Here is an 18,475-nt window from a genome sequence, read left to right as displayed (position 1 = left end):
TTCAGCTGAATGAAGAACTAGAGGTGTTGTTGTCTATGATGTCATTGGCTGGTTTGGCGATGCCGCACATCCGTCTTATTGCGTATGATGAGTCCTCGAAGGATCCGTTGCGTGCAAAGACGACGTGTATAAAACGCCACAATATCTTCATTCTCACATGAAAATATTATATGGTTCTTCAATTATCTCATCTGTTATTTTTTTCATTCAGTTCGTGCTTGACTGACCAAAACTACACTTGGTAAAAGTACGAGAAAAGAAAAAACAGCTTACACATTACTTATAATAACTTCACTTCTTCTCCAATGGCAACTTTGAAAGTCCTGATATGTGGAGGCGGTTGTGCCGGACCAGCCTTGGCCTTCTGGCTCACTCGTCTCGGTCATCACGTAACCATCGTCGAGCGCTTCCCAGCCCTACGCGCAACTGGTGCACAAATCGACTTTCGTGAACAAGGCATTGCAACTCTCAAAGTAATGGGCCTCATGGACGAGATTCGCGCAAGACTGGTTGACGAAGCAGGCGTTGCTTTCGTCGATACCAATGGAAAGATCTTAGGAACAGTGCTCGCCAATACATCAGGCAAAGGCGCCCAGTCCATAACTTCTGAATTCGAAATAATGAGAGGAGACGTTGTAAGGATTCTATATGATGCGACGAAGGATGATGTCGAGTATGTTTTCAACAAAACTGTTGGGAAGTTTGAGCAAGACGATAAGAACGTACTTGCGCACTTCTCTGATGGGACATCGGATACCTTTGATATCCTTGTTGGAGCAGATGGTCAGGGCTCAAGAATTCGAAAAGCGATTGAACCAGCGAATGCTCCGGATCCTTACCGAAAACTGGGTATTCACATGGCTTATTATTTCATCCCACGCGAAGAAGGGGATAGTAATATCCGCAGGACATATCAAGCTTCGCAAGGTCGAATGATATTCCGTCGAACCCACAACTCAACAGAGACTCAAGTTTATCTCATTCTCAAGGACGATTCTCCTGAAGTCTCCAGTATTCATAGAGGTTCAGTTGAGCAGCAGAAAGAGTTTTGGACACAAAGGTTTCGCGGTGCAGGATGGCAAACAGAGCGTTTCCTGGAGGGCATGAAGACAACTGAGAACTTTTACTCTCAAGAAGTTGTCCAAGTTCAGACAACTACTTGGCATAAAGGCCGCGTGGTCCTCCTAGGTGACGCAGCTTACTGCCCCTCTCCGTTCAGCGGTATGGGAACCACACTCGGCTTCATCGGTGCCTATGTGCTAGCGGGTGAGATTCAAAAGAACCCCGAGAACTTGTCCTTGGCCTTTGAGAACTATGACAAAGTGCTACGACCATTTGTTGACGAGGTTCAGAATATCAAGCTTGGGCTTATCCGGTGGGCTATACCTGATACTCAATTGGGTGTTACAATTCTTCAGTGGATTGCATGGTTTGTATGTCTTCTGAGAATTCCTTATCTTATTTCAAGGTTTTCGAGTGAAGAGAAGGCAGGGTGGCCGTTGCCGAAGTACCCTGCGCTGAAGGTGAGCAAGTGACTTTTGGTGTATCCGCAGCAATACTTAAGGCATTGGAGGTTTAATATGGCATATTAAGCAACTCTACTCAGTACTCAGTCATGTACAGGATGAGGCTAATGACACTATGGAAGCTGTCTTCATAACGCCAGAATCATGATTTTTAGTTCTAGCAACTCAATTTATATTCAATTGACTCAACTACATTTATTGAGGAACCTCGACGTCCTTGCTGGTATCAAGCTCTTCAAATCTTCTCAGGTCCATAGGCTTCTCCAGCAGGGGAATGACGTAAGGATCGAAAGTCTTCCAGTAAGGGTTCTCAAGATGATACTTCTGGCTCTGCAAAACAATCAGCACATGTCTCCATGTTCAATTGACAAGCTACTTACGCTCTCTTGCTCATAGCGCTCAACGATGGTGAAAGCCCGTCGGTCAGCGGTGGACTGCATGACGTGCCATGAGAGGGTCTCCTTGTCCTGGGAGTAGACGCGGCTAGCCTCGATAAGCTTGGCGGTGAGCTTCTTGAGGGACACCTCGTCGTCTTTGGCGTAGAGGTGGACAACGATTGTGTAGACCATTTTGGCTGATTTGATGTGGATGTGTATGTGGATATGGCTCGTGAGTGTTGAGGAGGGGTTGTTGAGAGTATTGGTTTTATGGTTTCTGCTAGGAAGTGGGGATCATGTGATCTCCCCACTGATCGACTGATGCCAACGAGATGCGCGATTACCGCCCTCGAAGTATTGTGCTGGATGAATTGCTCCGATTTATATAGAGTACCTAAGGCTTGAAGTAGGAACGTAACAGTTTTCTACAGTAGCTTCAAAAAGGTGTTGTCAGATTATCTGTTCTAGGGTAAGCGGATTGATTGGGACTTTGAAAGTGCTATTGCGAATTCTAAACAAACTCTCACATATGTATACACAGGAATCAACAAGATGGTATTTAAAAGTATTGGATCTTATGGCTTCTATAGAATATATTAAGCTGTTGGTTCCTTCGCTCCCTGAGTGCTGATCAACATGTAAAGGTGATCGTAAATTTTCTCATGTTAGGAAGCGAAGATAAAATTAATATTTTATCAAGCCATGCTCAAAGAGTTCCGGTAAGGCTTAGGCATATTCTCACTGTAATTCATAAGTTATAAGTAGTACGCCTGGCATTTCATATCTCGATCTCAATCATCTTACCATAGAAATACTAGTCAGTGCTTTGGTGTTTGGAAAATTCGTCAACTCATTAGTGCCACATCACCAAACAATATCGTCATCGCATCTCGCCTAGACAAGAAAAACACCAGCTGATTTGCGCCCAAAGATTCTCTGGAAACCGTATGGAAGCTTTTCACTAACCTAGTGCGTGCATTGCTCTCATCCCTGTCCCCTCCGATGGTCGCCCGCCGAGGAAGATCTTTCAAGGATCCACAGGTGCCGCCTCACCGAGACCGTGCATGACTTGACCCACTGGGAGCCTCACGGCACTTATCTATCAGTGGGTCAAGGGATCATTCCGCCTTGAATCGGAATTTGATAAGGACAAACAGTGGTTCTTGGTTGCTGGATGCAACCATTCCTCAGACATGTTCTTCTGGAATTTTGACATTTCGTCTTTTAAGTTTACCAGGAGAATGGATGGCCTTCTCCAGGTCTTTTCTCCAAGTTTCGAATGTGACGTGTAACGGTGCAGAATGTAACTCGGCCGAGTTGTTGGTTGGTTGATGAGGAGAAAAAGAAAAGGGTCCTCATTTCATTGCAACAACGCACCCGAGCTGAAAAAACAAACCTTGTATCGAATGATAGAAACTTGGAATCGCCTCACTAAGACTCAGGGATCGGAAGCTCAACACACGATCCTCGTCCATGTTCTGATGAAAAGGAAGTCTTGGCGAAGGGAGGATTCTCCGATCGTCGTCCCTCCCGGAGCCTCATGACAGATGGATCTAATCATCACGGGAACAAAATCACGGCACGCGAGTCAGGCCAGGGCTCGGAGTCTTGTAAACTACCGAGTGAGAACTCTTCAGATCGACGTGACGCAAGGCATCATTTATACACAACAAGACTGTCAAAGGTCCACTGTGTTATCACCATAGAAAAGCGTCTAGCAAGGTACGAAAAATTTAATTTCTGGACCATGTTTTGATAAGTTATAGGAGAGGATCTGCCTTAACACCGAGTTATCTCGACTCGACGTCATATGTTCTCGGTCCGAGACCCACACCGAGCGGACCGGCGCTCCCGGACACTCCGCTGTCTTAATTGGAATCTCACCTTAAGCCCGAAATGGCACCGCCCTATCGAGAATATGAAAATGGCCGCCAAATTTACTATCGCCAATTCTGAATGTCAGATTTCTGAGTAGAATTCCAGAAGAAAAGAATCGTTCTAGTGTACCTTGCCCCTGGGACTAGTGCAGTGAAATACATCATTTCTTGCTCATAGCGAAAAAAAAACATGAGTCGTGATGGGAAACCCACAGAGTCTCGGCGGCTTCGTGGTGGTATAGTGGACCGGAATCACGACTCCACACCTCGCAACGACCAAACATGCACGTAAACAGACAACGTGCGATGATAAGACAAGTGGGAAGACGAGACAATCGATGTCATCATACTGGGCCAGACGAAATGATGCTCCAAAACTCTTTTATATCTCTTATCTCTCCCTCTGAGTCAACCTCCCCTCTAACAGCACGCTCTCTCCTTATCACACCTACCCATCATGTCTAATTATATCCCATCTTTCTCTGCGCCTAATTCAAGGCCCGGGTCCCCTCTACCTCTGGGTTCACCGTCTGCTTCAAGACCTACGAGCTTCTACGCCAATTCTAGAGCGAATTCGTTCGTGGGCACGAGACGAAACTCTGCTGTTCCTCCGACCTCGAGAAAGAACTCTGTTGCTGCTCCTTCGAGGAAGAATTCTACTGCTCCCCCTTCAAGAAGAAACAGTGAGGACAAGGGTGCTTCGGATCCTGAGTCTACGGACCTTGAGGTTCTGAAGAATGAGAAGGGCGAACCCCTTGCTGGGCGTATCGTCGGTGGTAAATATGTCGATCCAAGCAATGAATCCGTCGACCCTGAGTTTGGGGCTATTAAAACGGTCGATGTCGATATGCCTCTTACCCTGACGGAACTTGTTAATGAGAAGGGCAAGGAATACATCGTGCTTGGTTTTGCGACTGGCGATAAGGAGAACCCGTTTAACTGGAATCCTTGGTATAAGCGATCTATCTCAACTATTCTCAACTTGATGACCCTGTTCATCGGTCTTGCTACTACGGCCTACAGCTCGGGTATTGCTAGCATGTGCAAGGACCTCGATGCTCCTAACATCAAGGGTCAATTGGGTCTTTTTACTTTCAACATCAGCTGTGCTGTCGCACCCATGGTGCTAGCTCCCTTCTGTGAGTTGGTCGGTCGCAAGGTCGTCTATGCCAGTTCATTTCTGTGCTTCTCACTCCTCTTCATCGGTCTCGCTCTCGCCAAGGACATCGACACCATCATTGGCCTTCGACTCCTCCTCGGTCTTTTCGGCTGCGTCGGTACTATTCTTGTCGGCGGTACCTTCGATGATATGTACGAGCCTCACCACCGAAGTCGACCTATGGCTATGTTCAGCTGGGTCGCTATTTTCGGAACTGTCGCCGCTCCCATCTACGCTGGTTTCATTGACCAGGCTATTGGATGGCGATGGATCGAGGGTATTCAGGGCATTGCTAATGTTCCTCTGCTCCTTGTTATCTTCTTCTACTTCCCTGAGACCCGTGGTGGTGTCGCCCTTCATAAGCGAGCCAAGGCTCTTCGACAAGCTACTGGTGATGAGCGCTACGTCTCTGCTGGCGATATCCTGACTCCCAGTCTTCAGGCTATGCTTAAGGCTAGTTCCGTCAAGGCTATTCACATGCTGGTTACCGAGCCTGTCGTCTTCGCCTTCGGTCTCTGGATCGCCTTCTGCTGGGCTGTTGTCTTCCTCTTCCTTTCCGTTATCCCCATCACCTTCCAGGAGCACCATGGCTGGGGCGAAGGTGTCAGCGGTCTTCCTTACATCTCTCTCTGCATCGGTACTACTCTTGGCTGGTTGGCTCATCACCTCCAGATGCGCAAGTTTGACCGTCTTGTCGCCGACCCCAACATCAAGGTCACTCCCGAAGCCCGTCTGTACGGCGCCATGTACGGAGCCGTCTTCCTCCCCATTGGTCTCTTCATCTACAGCTTCACCCAATATTCTCATGTATCTTGGGTTGGCCCCGCCATTGGTCTTGCTCCTATTGCCTTTGGTATCTACTTCGTTTTCGAGAGTACCTACAGTTATACCGCTGATTGCTATGGTGAGAGCTCTTCTTCTGCCATTGCTGGTCAAGGTCTTATGCGAAACACTCTTGGCGCTGTTACGCCTTTGTTCGCCAATGCTTTCTTCCATAATGTCGGAAGTCAGTATGCTGGTCTCATTCTTGCCTTGTTTGGTACTGTACTGAGCTTGATTCCTTTCGTCATGTTTAAGTATGGATATAAGCTTCGAGCTCGCAGCAAGTTGGCTATTGAGATGTAATTCTGCATGTATGATAAAGAATTCGTCAATGATCTGGAATGAAATAAGAAATAGATAGCATTGAACTATAGAATATTTGTTAATGGGACTGAATACATGAGCTTTATATAGCTTGAAGACATGTGAATGAAGAATTAGAAAGCCTTATTGCGACAAAAAGCGATTATAAGTAGGTAGCTTGGTAGTGATAGCAAAGAAAGAGTCTAGGAGAGGCAGGGATTTGTTGTTGTATGCAAAGTTTGTTTTTGAGTACGCAATAAGTATATAAGTCTGTCTGCAATTGTTTCCTCCAACAACAACACGAGGCATCGCCTCAAATCACCAGCGACCGTGGTGTAGTGGTTAGCATTAACGCCTTCCAAGCGTTAGAGAGGGGTTCGATTCCCCTCGGTCGCATTTTTGGTTCCAATCTGTCTACCCCTGTAAGATGTATTACCCCTACCCCTGTCCACCTAGTGATAGTGCCTTGTTAGTCCACACCAGAAAACCGCTCGCTGTAGCAATTATTTATAATTATATTAATACTACTTATTCTTATTGTTTTATTTTTTCTTTATTAATTACATGAACTTATTTCTTTAACTATAGACAACTGTTATTTAAGTTACTTAACACCCTGATCTACGAGGTCTTGCATCCTTAAGTACTTAACTGAAAGCACTATTTATGCTTATAATATTTATTCTATAAAATCTCCCCCTAATGCTGCCAGCCAAACATAACGCCTGTAAATCGCAATTGAACATCCTGAAGCAGTCTCTTTTGAGCAGACCACTGATCGCCATCTAACAATTCACTCACCTTTGCTATCAACCAACCCAACCTTCCCATCCTCAACATCCATAAATTCCTTCTCACATGACTGTCTGCATCGCCATCCTGGTCATTGGCCATCTCATATACCGCTGGTCGGTGATTAGGCTGCTGGTGGTCGGCTTGAAGGTCTCGATCCTGTAACTTAAGACTGTCAAGCAGCTTCGCACAAATGTCGATGAAGGATGACATTCCGTGATTGAGAAGAGCACTTTGAACAATGAAGCAACTCTTCACACCTTGATATAGCTGAATTTTGAGCCTGTATGGACTTTTGAGATGTGGGATGCTTGGAAGAGATGTTGATTGTGAGGGCCGCCCATGTTTCTATGGGAGTGGTAGAACATTGACAAGATGATATCCTTTCGTCCGAGGGACCATGGTCATGGAGTTGTTCTGTCCTTGTTGGACAAGTTCCACTATTTGATATCATCGACTACGGGAAAGGGAAACTATCATGTGGATAGAGATCGTCATCGAGCATGATTTCCACAGGAGGCGAAGTCAGAGAGCTTCCGGGCGAGTTCAAGACTTGGTCCATGCTGACAGTCGAATCGAACGTTGTGTCATGACTTAAATCTCTAGTGTTCGTAGGAGTTGACAATATGTCTTGTGGAGATCCAAACATGAATTCAGACCAATCTGTTTCCGTGTGGTGAAGTTCAGATTGCATGACGTCCAGATCCTGAACGACAGCCTCACTCATGCTGGAGCTCTGTAAGTTTCCAGGGTCGTCATCAGCATTTTTTCCATCAGTGAAGGGGGTCATCAGTGCCCCAGATCTCTCTTTTTGTTTCATCTGTCTTCTTCCTTTTACAGAACCGAAATTGTGCTCGGTATCACTGTCGGTTCCGTATTCGCACTGCAGGTCTCGACTGCGACAGATTCTGCAGCCATCAGGTTCACTTGTGCAACGTATCTGTCACATTGGACCAGGTTAGTGCATGAACTTAGATTACGTAGCGGCTGAAACATACCTTTCTGGTACGGCGGGGATTACAAGCAAATCGTCGAGGCCTCCCATTTTGAGCCTTTTCGAATGGTGGTCCAGTGGGAAGGACTACGTATGTGTTGCTGTTCTGCTTCCAAGTGTTGAACATATTGACCATGAAACGAGAGGGACTATATGTTGTAATGCCACTATGAACACCGAGCTTATATGCAGACTTTTATGTCTGTTGTTGCTAGTAGTTGCTAAGATTCCCCTCCCCTAGAGGGTACCCCAGAATGACTGCATATCCAGTAACCCGAGAGGACTGAATATACGACAACATGCATCTACATAAGCGAAAACTACCCTATCCACTCCGCCGCAACTACAGAACCCCCCCACGGGGCAAAGCTGTATCGTCAGCATTCCAATATCTTATACGGTGAGAATGTCTCAAAGCCACAACATTTATAATCATTGCGGGCTGTTTGCTCCTTCTCAGCTTCTTCTCGTCCAAGGTGTTCTGCCAGTTAACAATCTATTGCACTTTCTAGTAGCCATTGCATCTTCGCTATGTAAGCGAGATAGTTCACGCCAAGACAAGGAACTTTTGCTGCAGTACAGTCGGGGCCTGCATCCTCACATGGCTCCATGATTTACTGGCATTCAGATCCGCACAGATAGAGCCGCAGAACCGAGATCCTACTGGACCCTTATGACCAAAAGCAGAGGAAAATAAAACAAGCATAATCGGAGGAGATTTGGTAAAATGCGACCCCATTTGCCACTATAAGACGTTTGCGGAGGTGTAAGTCGCAGGAAATATTGTAGGCATTTCGATCCTTCAATCCTAGGGTGTCGTCCTGGAGCGTTATCTTGGCGTGAGTTCTGGTATGTTAATCTAAGCGCCGGGACTCGGAGCCGATACGGTCCGGCCCGTTCAACTACTGCCAGAACTAGTTGAATACCCTAACTAGGCTGCGGGCCAGAAAAAGCAGGAAAAATTGAAACCTGGATCCTAAAGCGACAAAGACAGCTAGGCGAACTAAGTACAGACTGTACAAGATTTAGGCAAATTTAGTATAGACTTAACGTCAGATCAGTCCTTTTTGGCACTTGTAATGTAGCTCAACTTCGGAAGATTTCTTACCAGGAAGCTCCTCTTCCAGCGGGTCTAGCGCGCTGACAGCTAGCCAGATATCTTTCGATACTCACTCTCAATCATAGACTAAATGGAATACTTCTATAATTTAGCCCGAGCTTCACTCCCCCTCCTAATGCTGACTTCATGGACTGCAATGGACCTTGATGACTGTTAATTCTGCGGACAGTCTTGTTGCTCCGTTCGCCCCGGCCGTTGCAGCGGAGGACCCAGGCCGTTTCAGAGGTTTCTCTGCTGAATTCAAACACTGCTTATTGGCAGGTCGGCGGCGCTCTGACTGTCAGTTGGAACTTTTTCACGGCACTGATCCACGCGTTGCGGCCAACATGCATGGATCATAGCGGCACGGCACATACGGACCATCAACTGCCTGCCCGAAAGCTGTCAGTACAAATCTAGTGTGGACCCCTTAGGTCTTATTCAGCCTATTTGTGTGTTTGGTTCCTATTGGTTCTAGCAACTAGATAGCCCACTAGAAGGGAGAGGTCATTGAAATAAACGGTTGCGGAATTTGGTGACATTCAGCGATCAGAACTAAACAGTCAATCGCCGAGGGTCATCCATCTTAGTTTCAGTGGCTCAGGCGTATTGTCATGCAAGCTCAGGTCGAATCGTCGAATGAGGTTCCCGAGGAAGACATAAGCTTCTATGTAAGACAAGTTCAATCCCACGCACATACGCGGCCCTTTGCTGAATGGAATCAGATTCTTCTTGGAGGCCTTGTCGCTGTTGTCGAGTCATCGTTCGGGCATGAAGGCCTCGGGCTTCGGGAAGAGGTTGGGTCGTAGTGGATTAAACGCTGCGCTGTTGAGACGGAAGTCTGAGCGACGGCCGTGTCAGTAAGGTCTTAAATACCAAGTAAAATGTGTGTTACCACGTACATCTGCAGGGAGGAAGTGGTTCCCATATCTTGTTCCTCCAGATGGCACAAGACGTGTCAGGATGCCAGGAGCTGGGGAGGATATGCGAAGAGTCTCGTGAATCACAGCAGTCTAGAGATCTCACAGTCAGTCATCCGACATCAAACCCCAGGCATTTCGAGCCTGTACTCACCAGGTAAGGTAAGTTCATCAGATTTTGACACTCCATCAGCCCATTACTGTTCGTCTCAACAGTGCGGAGTTCCTCCAGCATCTTCTTCTCAACGTTGGGATTCTTCAAAATGCACCAAACTCCATAGGTAATGGTTGTCACAGTAGTCTCGGTGCCACCGATGACGAGTGAAAATGCTTCGTCGACCAGTCCTTTAGTTGAGCGATCGGGCTCGGCGTCGAGGATGGCGTCGAAGACGGTTTGACGGCCAGTTTCATCAGCGTAGACACCATTCTGATGTCTCTCGCGCACTTCGTTGGCCCATTGAGCACATTGCTGCACGGTATTAGCCTTGCTGCCGATAAGAGGGTGCGTCAACTGACGTTGCGAAATTCGACTAAGCCTGGAATGATATAGGCCAAAACATGTGTGGGAACTGACTGCATGACCTTTCCAAGCATAGGGAAGTGCTTGATGAGACTGAAGCTATGGGCCAGAGCGACCATTGAATCGACGAGTGCCTCTTTTCCTTGGGTACAGTTCATGTCTTTTCCGAAGCAAAGCTTCATAACGATATCCATCTTATCCTCTTATCAGCATGCTTTCTTTCAACTCTTGTTGGGATGTCGTACAGCAAAGTTTGACTCAAGTCGTTTCAAGCTCACAGGCTTCCCGGTTTCATACGAGTCTCCAATCTTCTTAAGAGCACCTTTGATGATCTGTAGAGCCAGAGGCGAAAAGTCTTTGATGGCGCGGGGTGAGAACATAGGGTTGACAATGCCGCGGCGCACTTTGCGTGCGGCTGGATCCATGATAAATGGCAGGGCGTCGAGCTCCCCGGCGAATCTGAACATAGCAGGCTCCTTGAAAAACTTGGTACCAGTAGAGTAGACACTTGGCAAACCATAATGGTAAGTGGCGCATCACGGTTACTTGAGGGTTTGCGTACTCACTTGTGATAGAAGTTTGGGTCGTTGATATGCACCCTGTTGGGACTCATTCGGACAATTGGGCCTGAGGTCCTATTAGTAACCAAATCACATACACCGGGGCGCTGTTACTTACCATATTTCTCGTGAAGTCGAGGATAGTCCTTGATGTAGTGGCCATCGAGAATGACGTCCTGGTAGAACTCATACCAGCTAGTAGCCGCTGCAACCTTAGGCCCTGGGACATTTCTAAGGGGATGCAAAAAGAGACGATAAAATACAAGGCATAGCCAATAAAACCCAAAGACTCCAAAGGCTACAGCGGTATAGTAAAGGATGTTCTACGAAGTAGAAGTGGTTGCCCAGCCATGTGCTGATAGGAAGCCAGTGTTGAACATGGCCTCACGCGGAATGATGAGCTTGATGGAAGACATGGTGAAGGTGTATTGAGGAGGATAGCTTTGACTTTCTCATCTACCAGTTTAATTTCAGGTCTTTTTAAACAAGACCGTCTCTTGTACAAAGCCAGTGGTCAAGTCTTCAATCGGGGAGGTGTCTCCCGAATGGGTAATTTTCCAGCTCCGTAGGATGCCGCGTTGCAGATCGTTGGCTGACAAAGAGCGGATTATCCCAAAATGGTATCTTTTCGTGCTTATACTCCCAAGACTGCTATGGTATATGAGAGGAGGCTAATGCTCAATCTTTTGTTATAGTGGTATATTTAAAGTCGACATGCATCGCGTGCTGAAGATGAGCAGACCACTACAAACTCATCATCCGCCTTGACTAGCTATACGGTATATTTCAACTTCAACACAATGATTGCGACTATAAACGGAGACACAAAGGTCAATGGAAGGAGCCATCCGACCGAAGTCCGCATTCCTGACATGTTTGGTTCAATAATGTCTGCAACGCCTATGGTGAACCCTCACCACTTCAAAGTCAAAGCAGCTGCCGATGCCTTTATCGCCGAGTAAGTCAAGCCTCCTCACTTGGAAGGACTTGAAGTTCTCTGATCACAATCTAGTTATTTGAAGATGGAGAAACATGAAGCAGAAAAGAACCGAAAGGCCGACTTCTGTTTCTGCGCCTCGGCCATGGCTTCTCATGCAGATGCAGAAGCACTTAGGACCATGGTTGACTGGCTGAACTGGGTACGCAACAGGATATCCTGACACTCCAAAGTTTCAGGGCACCGACTGACGTAGATGATTAGATCTTCTACTTTGACGAGGGTCAACTTGACCGAGACCCAGTAGCCGCAGAGAAAGAGATCCGACACACACTTGCTGTTCTAGAAGACGGTACTGAGACTCCAGACAGAGAGCAATATCCCATGCTATACTTGTTCCGTACCATTTGGGACCGAGTTAAGAAGGCTGGTCTTCCTAAAGAACTGCTTTATGGAGCTCTACTACTTGCCTCTGTATACAGAGGGCTTCTCCTGATGTTCAAACGCAGTTCAAGATCACGCATAAGCGATACTTGGATGGTCTTTTACACCAGGTGGAGGCGACACGCGATGGAGATGGTCAACCTCGAACGGAGGAGGACTACATCAGAATGCGGAGGAGGACTGTTGGTGGATATCCATGCATCAGCCTCATTGCGTGAGTCTTGACCCAATTATTCATGTCTAGCTGAAGTTAACGATGCTCTTGACAGCTATGCCCACAATGTAAACTTGTCGCAGGAGGCATTTGAGCACCCTTCTGTTCAGGAATGCATAGCTGTAGGCTGTGAACTCGCCTGGATGTAAGTGACATACACTCTCCCTCCATGAGATCTCTGCTAACACAACGTAGCCACATCGACATCGTCTCGTACAAGAAAGACATCAAGTCAGGTATCGAGCACAACTTTGTCACAGTCCTAAAAAAGAATGGCTTCACCACTCAGCAAGCCATGGATAGAGCTGGTGAGCTTCAGGATGAGTGTTATCGCCGATGGTACCTTGCTCTGGCCAGCATGCCAGTTTGGGGAGAAGCAACTGATCGTGAAGTGTTGAGATATATCGAGGCATGCCCTAACTTTCCTCTCGGTGACTTACTTTGGAGTTTCCAGACTGGTCGGTACTTGGGAGCCACGGAGGGATACAAGCTGCATGAGACGAAGGTTTTGGATCTGTCGGACCTGGAGCCTATTGCTGCGTAAACAATTCCTACAATGGGAGGCTGCGATCTTATGTTTTCACGTGGTATTGGGTCGTTGAGGAGCAAACGAGGGGCTTTCTTTGAGTAAGATAGCAAATGAGATTACAAATTGGCCTTTGCGACATCGGTACCTCGTCATATACTTCACAAATGACATTATCAGCTATCTCAAGGAGATATTTAATTGACATTGGCTGCTTTAATCAGTACGTCTTGTAAATAGGGAATTAGTGGGGAATAAGATGGCGTGCTCGAATCAGTGTCGGAGTTCACCCGATCAGTTACACTTGGGGTAAGACTCAATTGAGATACAATGGCTTAAATTAGTGATATTCATCTACTTAAAATGCTTTCATTTCTTTCAATTGAAATAACTTCAAAGCTCTAGGCTAATCATGTCAGCTCAAAAGGACTCGTTTAAGCTCGAGGTAGCGATCGCTGGTGGTGGCATCGCTGGTCTCATCACAGCAATCGCACTCCTCAAACACCCCAATGTCAACGTCCAAGTCTACGAGAGAGCACCAGAGTTTAAAGAAATCGGCGCAAGTATAGCTCTGGGTCCCAATGGCCTCAGAACCCTCGACCGTCTTGGTGTCCAGAATGCCTTGGCCGAAGGCTTTGCACAGCGTCAAAAGTCTGGATATCCCATGATATACCGACACTGGAAGACTGGTGAAGTCATCGATCATGATGTTCACAATACCGTGCAGAGCAAGAAACATGCGACTGCGCGTTTTCATCGCGCTCACCTTCATCACGCGCTGCTAGAGAATTTACCAGAGGGTATTGTTCATCTGGGGAAGACGACTGTTGATGTTAAGGCAGATCCTGATGAGGGTGCTACGCTTTACTTTGAGGATGGGACAACGGCGACGGCTGATATTGTCGTTGGTGCCGATGGTCTTCGATCAGTATGTTTCAGAATTTCTGGAGGGAGTCGAGCGCTGACACCTTTGGCAGAAAGTCCGCAAGACGTTTGTACCAGAGCATGAACTGCACTGGACAGGCTGGGTCGCTTTCCGCGCTGTCTTTGATGCCGATAGATTAAAGGATGTTGAGTATCCCGAGGACGCAGCTCACTGGGTAAGTTCCAAAGACTCTCGAACCAATAGGTTGCTAAGAAATCAATAGGCTGGCCATGAGACAACGTTCTTCCATTCGCACCTAGGTAAGAGACCAGTACCTCTTCTTCAGCGCTGTCGCTAATGCATGATCATAGGCAAAGGCCTATTTACTATCGTCGGCGGCTACCATGCTGATCCGAAAGACCCTAAATCGCCAGGCCAAGACGCGAAGTGGGATGAAGATGGCAGTGTCGAAGAGTTCAAGAGGTTATACCAAGTACGTGAGCCTTCACCCTAAGTCCTTCGCCCTGACTGACCATCTAGCACTGGAACTCAACCATACGAGCCTTTATAGACGCAACCCCCTACGTTAAACTTTTCCCAAATTACGCCGGCGCAGCTCTCGATACGTGGTCCTTCTCCGACCGTGTAGCTCTCGTTGGCGACGCAGCTCACACCCACGGCGGATCCTTCGCAGCAGGGGGCTCACTCGCCATAGACGATGCATATGCCTTGTACCGTTCGCTCGATCACATTTGGCCTCCTTCGTCAGCGCAAACGGGAAAGCCGACCAAGGCTCAGCTTGCGCAAGTATTTAAGCTATATGAAGCCACTCGCAAACCGCATCTGGATAAGCTCTTGGGCATCGTCCATAAGAACATTTCGGGGCAGAAGTCTAATATCGACCGAGCAACGACGGAGACTGACGAGCAGTTGATACGGCGGGTGAAGGAGAGGATGAATCCTTCGTGGATTAGTGAGCATGATGTTGTTGCTGCGTTTGAACGGGCTGTTGAGAGGATAGAAGGCCGGGAGAAGACGGTGGAGGAACCTCGCGCAAGGTTGTGAGCACGAGTATCACATAGACCGCTTCCAATTTTATCAGTATAACTATTCTCTCTACCAAATCATTCCACCAATTGCAGGCAAAGATCTGCAGGCAAAGATCTGCAGGAAAATCAGTACCAGGATAAGTCGTTCGGTCAATCTGCTTGGTTGTTCGTACCTCAGGACATCTTTCAATTACACACCTCATTAGTGGCGAGGAGTTTGTCGGCCCTCAACACAACTAACTTTTACTCAGGGGCAGCAGTGAAAATACTGGAGTGTACTACCCGCGTATATTGAGGTATGTTCTTTGCGTTTGCATTGTGGCTTCAAGCTTCGTATAACCCCTCAACCTTAGACCTACGTCAACAACTGCGCATCATAGAATGAGAAAGAAAGATTAGAAGTCACATTAAGCATTAGAGTGAGAAGTGTTGTTAACAATGTTAATTCAACTATATTCGCAAGTGATATCATCCAGTCATGTCCAAGCTAAACAAATACAAGAATGGAAGCACCCGCTTCAAACTTCTGAAGTCCTCTTGTTTCTCTTGAAGAAGCAAGGCATCACCAACTCGCCCATCTCGTGCCAGAAGCCAACAGGAGGCTCAGTGAAGGTAGCCTCGTACGCCTCAATCATAGGTCGCTCCCAAACCAAGTCAACCTCGTGAGGTCGGATGTACTTGGTCCTCTTAAAGACCTTCCAGCCAACGAAGAGGAGGACAGCGAGGATCTGCATGGAGTAGTTCTGGAAGAACACCTCAACGTCGAACTTGGGTCGGAAAGCGTAGTATCCGTAGACGAGAACAATGACGAATTGGACAACGAGGGCGATATAGGCACCATAAGGCTGGAAGTAGCCGTAGTACGGTCGCTCAGTCTTGCGGTCGACGCCCTGGGCGACACAGGCGCGGTGGTAGTTGATGAATGTGATGGACATAATCATGAAAGTGATGAGACCGCCACCAGTGACGATGCTGATCAACCAGCCGAGAACCTTGGCGGAACCGTTGGCAACCTGGAGGAAGGAGAGGAAGGGGAAGAGCATGGTGACACAGAAGCAGTAGACGGGAATACCGGACTTGTTGCAGTATCGGAGGAATCGAGGGGCGCGTCCCTCAATGGCCAAAGAGTAGAGAGCTCGGGTAGCGCAGTAGGTGTATGTGTTACCGGCGGAGAAGATGGAGGTGAGGATCAGGAAGTTGACGAGATGAGGGAGACCATCGATGCCAAGGTTAGTCATGGCGATGACATATGGGGAAGAAGCAGCATTGCCAGTTCCGCCTGCACCGAAGTAGATGTCGACGAGCTTGGGGTCGTTGTAGGCACAGACGATGCCAACAGCGAGAGCACCAATGATGAAGAAGATGCAGAACCGATAGTACACTGTCTTGAAGGCACTCTTGATGGTAAAGGTAGGGCGTTGAGCCTCAGCTGAGACCATTGAGATATACTCGGGGCCGACAACGGTAAAGGCAGCTGTGAAGAGAGCAGCGAGGAAACCTTCAAATTTGCCCTTGTCGCCTGAGCTGAGGTATGTAGTGAATGATCCAGGGTTGGAGAAATGTCGGAAGCCGTAGGCATCGTGATGGGGGTTTCCGCCGACCATGGTGACGAAAGTGAAGGCGAAGAGGAGGAAGATCAAAACGAGCTTTCCACCTGAGAGCCAGAACTCGGATTCACCATAGAATCGAACGGCGAGGACATTGAGAAGACTGTAAGATGGTCAGTATAGTTCAATTGACTCAAGAGGTCAAGCTTACCCGTAGCAGACAATGACTGCAGCGCAGATACCAGCGGTTGGGCCAGCGTTAAGCGCATCAGCATTCCAGAAGGAGATGACAGAGGTCAGGGCAGTGATCTCGAAGGGAATGATAAGAGCCTCGTAGAGGAAGAAGTTCCAGCCAGCGACGAAGCCTAGCGCATCGTCGACCCAGTAGCCGGCAAGACGCACGAATCCACCAGCAACGGGCATGTATGTGTTCATCTCAGCGATCGAGTTGTTGACAAGGGCGAGAACGAGAGAGTAGAGGGTGAAGGCGATGAGAAGACTGCCGGGACCACCTTTGGCGAGACCGCCACCGATGGAGATGAAGAGAGCTGTTCCGATGGAACCACCAGCGGCGATGAGCTGGATCTGACGGTTGTTCAGGCGTCGGTGGAGATGGCCCATGCCTTGGTCGTCGACATATTGAATGCTTGAGGCATCGCCTGCGACGGCACTGCCCTTTGAGGCGGAGTTTCGTCTCTTCTCGTCGTCTGACATTGTGGAATAAAAGGCGGTTCAAGCCAGCCTTTGTGAGAGGGATAGGGATTGAGGAGGATTGGAGAGGATAGGGGTGAAGAGTGCTGGAGACGAGGGTCTGAGGAGAAGAGGAGGCTGGACTGAGTGGATTCATGGCGGTTTATATAGTGTCGAGCAGAGGCAGAGATAACAGGCAGTGAACCATGCCCGGGTAGTACGTGCATGGTGTCGTTGGTTACTTGGAACAAGAGCTTATCTTGCAGGTTAGCTTAGCCACTATCACCCCTAGCCCACGGGTCCAGGCCCCTGCAGTCGGGGTCACCCAAGCCAGCCAAGAGCATAGATTGGAGCGAGCTGAAGAACGACCGGGGTCTTCCCCACGGGGAAGAGCTCGGGTCCACCGAACCAAGACTGACTTAGGTCTGGGGAAAGCCTGTATCGGCACTCGATTAGCTCGTGCAGACGTGGGATTGTGGTGTGTTTGGCGGTCGTGCAATTGGTCAGGGAAATCACTCACTGTTGTCATCTTGCAGCCTTCACTAACCCCCAGGCTTTTTGTTTGAATCGTTAGTTTGGGTTTTTTTTGGGGGGGACCGGCTACTCTGCCTACGTCTGGTCTAGACTTGGAGTGTATTTGGACGTTGCGCATGTGACGAGTGAGGGGTTTGTTCTACGTATTTTGGTGTGGCACAAACACTTGCGACACTTACGAATAGGGTAATTCATTGTGAAGACGTGAATCTCGGTAATCTACAGATGATATCTCTCCGTCGTATGGATACACTCTCAATAGTCTTGTTCGCGCCCCATTATAGATAGGATACTTATCTAAGGTATCACAAAATGGCTCACCTAGGTCAGTCCCTTATCATCTCCCTTGTACGCCGTATAGTCTAAACAGAGTCTACCCGTGTCCTCGGATTCTCATCCCGATCCCTGCAAGATAAGTACCTTGGCCAATCCCCTCAGCTTCCCACCATCTTTCTTTTCACGCTCAGCTCCTCACGGAATCTCCGCAGGCGTGCAACCACTTCGCTTCGTTTCTCCAAAGGGACTCCAATTAGAACACCACCATGTTTGCAATCTAGAAGCTCTCGGCGCTGGCCAATCACTGCACACACCGTAGTTAATCGGATTCTCCAGCCGAGACGGTAAACTCTAACTTATCGCTCGTGGCAAACACTGAGAAATTGACCGATCAGAGCGTTTACTTCGACCAGAGTACATTGGATCATTTGTAGCTCGATTAAT

At 48.0% G+C, this 18,475-nt stretch overlaps 7 protein-coding genes and 1 non-coding gene across 8 annotated transcripts; 4 read left to right on the top strand and 4 right to left on the bottom strand.

The window, feature by feature from the left end:
- The first annotated feature begins 169 nt into the window (after window positions 1–169).
- Window positions 170–1,639, top strand: FOBCDRAFT_221895 (uncharacterized protein). The gene has a single exon (XM_031178296.3). It carries the CDS (start codon window positions 306–308, stop codon window positions 1,533–1,535), a length of 1,230 nt encoding a protein of 409 aa, XP_031044183.2. The 5' UTR covers window positions 170–305; the 3' UTR covers window positions 1,536–1,639.
- On the bottom strand, window positions 1,640–2,276 carry FOBCDRAFT_318746 (uncharacterized protein). The gene is made up of 2 exons (XM_031178294.3): window positions 1,907–2,276; window positions 1,640–1,856 (listed from the first exon to the last, which is right to left on the bottom strand). The coding sequence occupies exons 1-2, from the start codon at window positions 2,093–2,095 to the stop codon at window positions 1,722–1,724; spliced, it is 324 nt and encodes a 107-aa protein (XP_031044181.2). The 5' UTR covers window positions 2,096–2,276; the 3' UTR covers window positions 1,640–1,721.
- A 1,816-nt stretch (window positions 2,277–4,092) lies between these two features.
- On the top strand, window positions 4,093–6,170 carry FOBCDRAFT_221891 (major facilitator superfamily domain-containing protein). Its single transcript, XM_031178297.3, has one exon. The coding sequence runs from the start codon at window positions 4,238–4,240 to the stop codon at window positions 6,062–6,064; it is 1,827 nt and encodes a 608-aa protein (XP_031044184.2). The 5' UTR covers window positions 4,093–4,237; the 3' UTR covers window positions 6,065–6,170.
- A 218-nt stretch (window positions 6,171–6,388) lies between these two features.
- FOBCDRAFT_t105 lies at window positions 6,389–6,460 on the top strand. The gene has a single exon. It is a non-coding gene; the product is annotated as a tRNA-Gly (tRNA).
- Window positions 6,461–7,313: 853 nt separating this feature from the next.
- Window positions 7,314–7,901, bottom strand: FOBCDRAFT_200659 (uncharacterized protein; the record flags this gene model as incomplete). The annotated part of the gene is made up of 2 exons (XM_059608973.1): window positions 7,314–7,752; window positions 7,855–7,901. 2 exons carry the CDS (start codon window positions 7,899–7,901, stop codon window positions 7,314–7,316), a joined length of 486 nt encoding a protein of 161 aa, XP_059464733.1.
- A 1,611-nt stretch (window positions 7,902–9,512) lies between these two features.
- FOBCDRAFT_239261 (calcineurin-dependent) lies at window positions 9,513–11,823 on the bottom strand (the record flags this gene model as incomplete). The annotated part of the gene is made up of 7 exons (XM_059610242.1): window positions 9,513–9,689; window positions 9,852–9,962; window positions 10,024–10,338; window positions 10,386–10,583; window positions 10,635–10,896; window positions 11,064–11,272; window positions 11,776–11,823. 7 exons carry the CDS (start codon window positions 11,821–11,823, stop codon window positions 9,513–9,515), a joined length of 1,320 nt encoding a protein of 439 aa, XP_059467107.1.
- A 1,659-nt stretch (window positions 11,824–13,482) lies between these two features.
- On the top strand, window positions 13,483–15,000 carry FOBCDRAFT_260106 (uncharacterized protein; the record flags this gene model as incomplete). The annotated part of the gene is made up of 5 exons (XM_031178301.2): window positions 13,483–13,998; window positions 14,048–14,170; window positions 14,219–14,255; window positions 14,307–14,428; window positions 14,476–15,000. The coding sequence occupies 5 exons, from the start codon at window positions 13,483–13,485 to the stop codon at window positions 14,998–15,000; spliced, it is 1,323 nt and encodes a 440-aa protein (XP_031044188.2).
- Window positions 15,001–15,411: 411 nt separating this feature from the next.
- On the bottom strand, window positions 15,412–17,380 carry FOBCDRAFT_318743 (amino acid permease/ SLC12A domain-containing protein). The gene is made up of 2 exons (XM_031178302.3): window positions 16,743–17,380; window positions 15,412–16,694 (listed from the first exon to the last, which is right to left on the bottom strand). Exons 1-2 carry the CDS (start codon window positions 17,243–17,245, stop codon window positions 15,503–15,505), a joined length of 1,695 nt encoding a protein of 564 aa, XP_031044189.1. The 5' UTR covers window positions 17,246–17,380; the 3' UTR covers window positions 15,412–15,502.
- Between the last annotated feature and the right edge of the window lie 1,095 nt (window positions 17,381–18,475).

The sequence above is a fragment of the Fusarium oxysporum genome, chromosome IV (genome assembly GCF_013085055.1).
Source record: "Fusarium oxysporum Fo47 chromosome IV, complete sequence".
Lineage (NCBI taxonomy): Eukaryota > Fungi > Ascomycota > Sordariomycetes > Hypocreales > Nectriaceae > Fusarium > Fusarium oxysporum.
The sequence above is the reverse complement of the archived record's forward strand: the minus strand, read 5'-3'. Positions and strand labels throughout refer to the sequence as shown.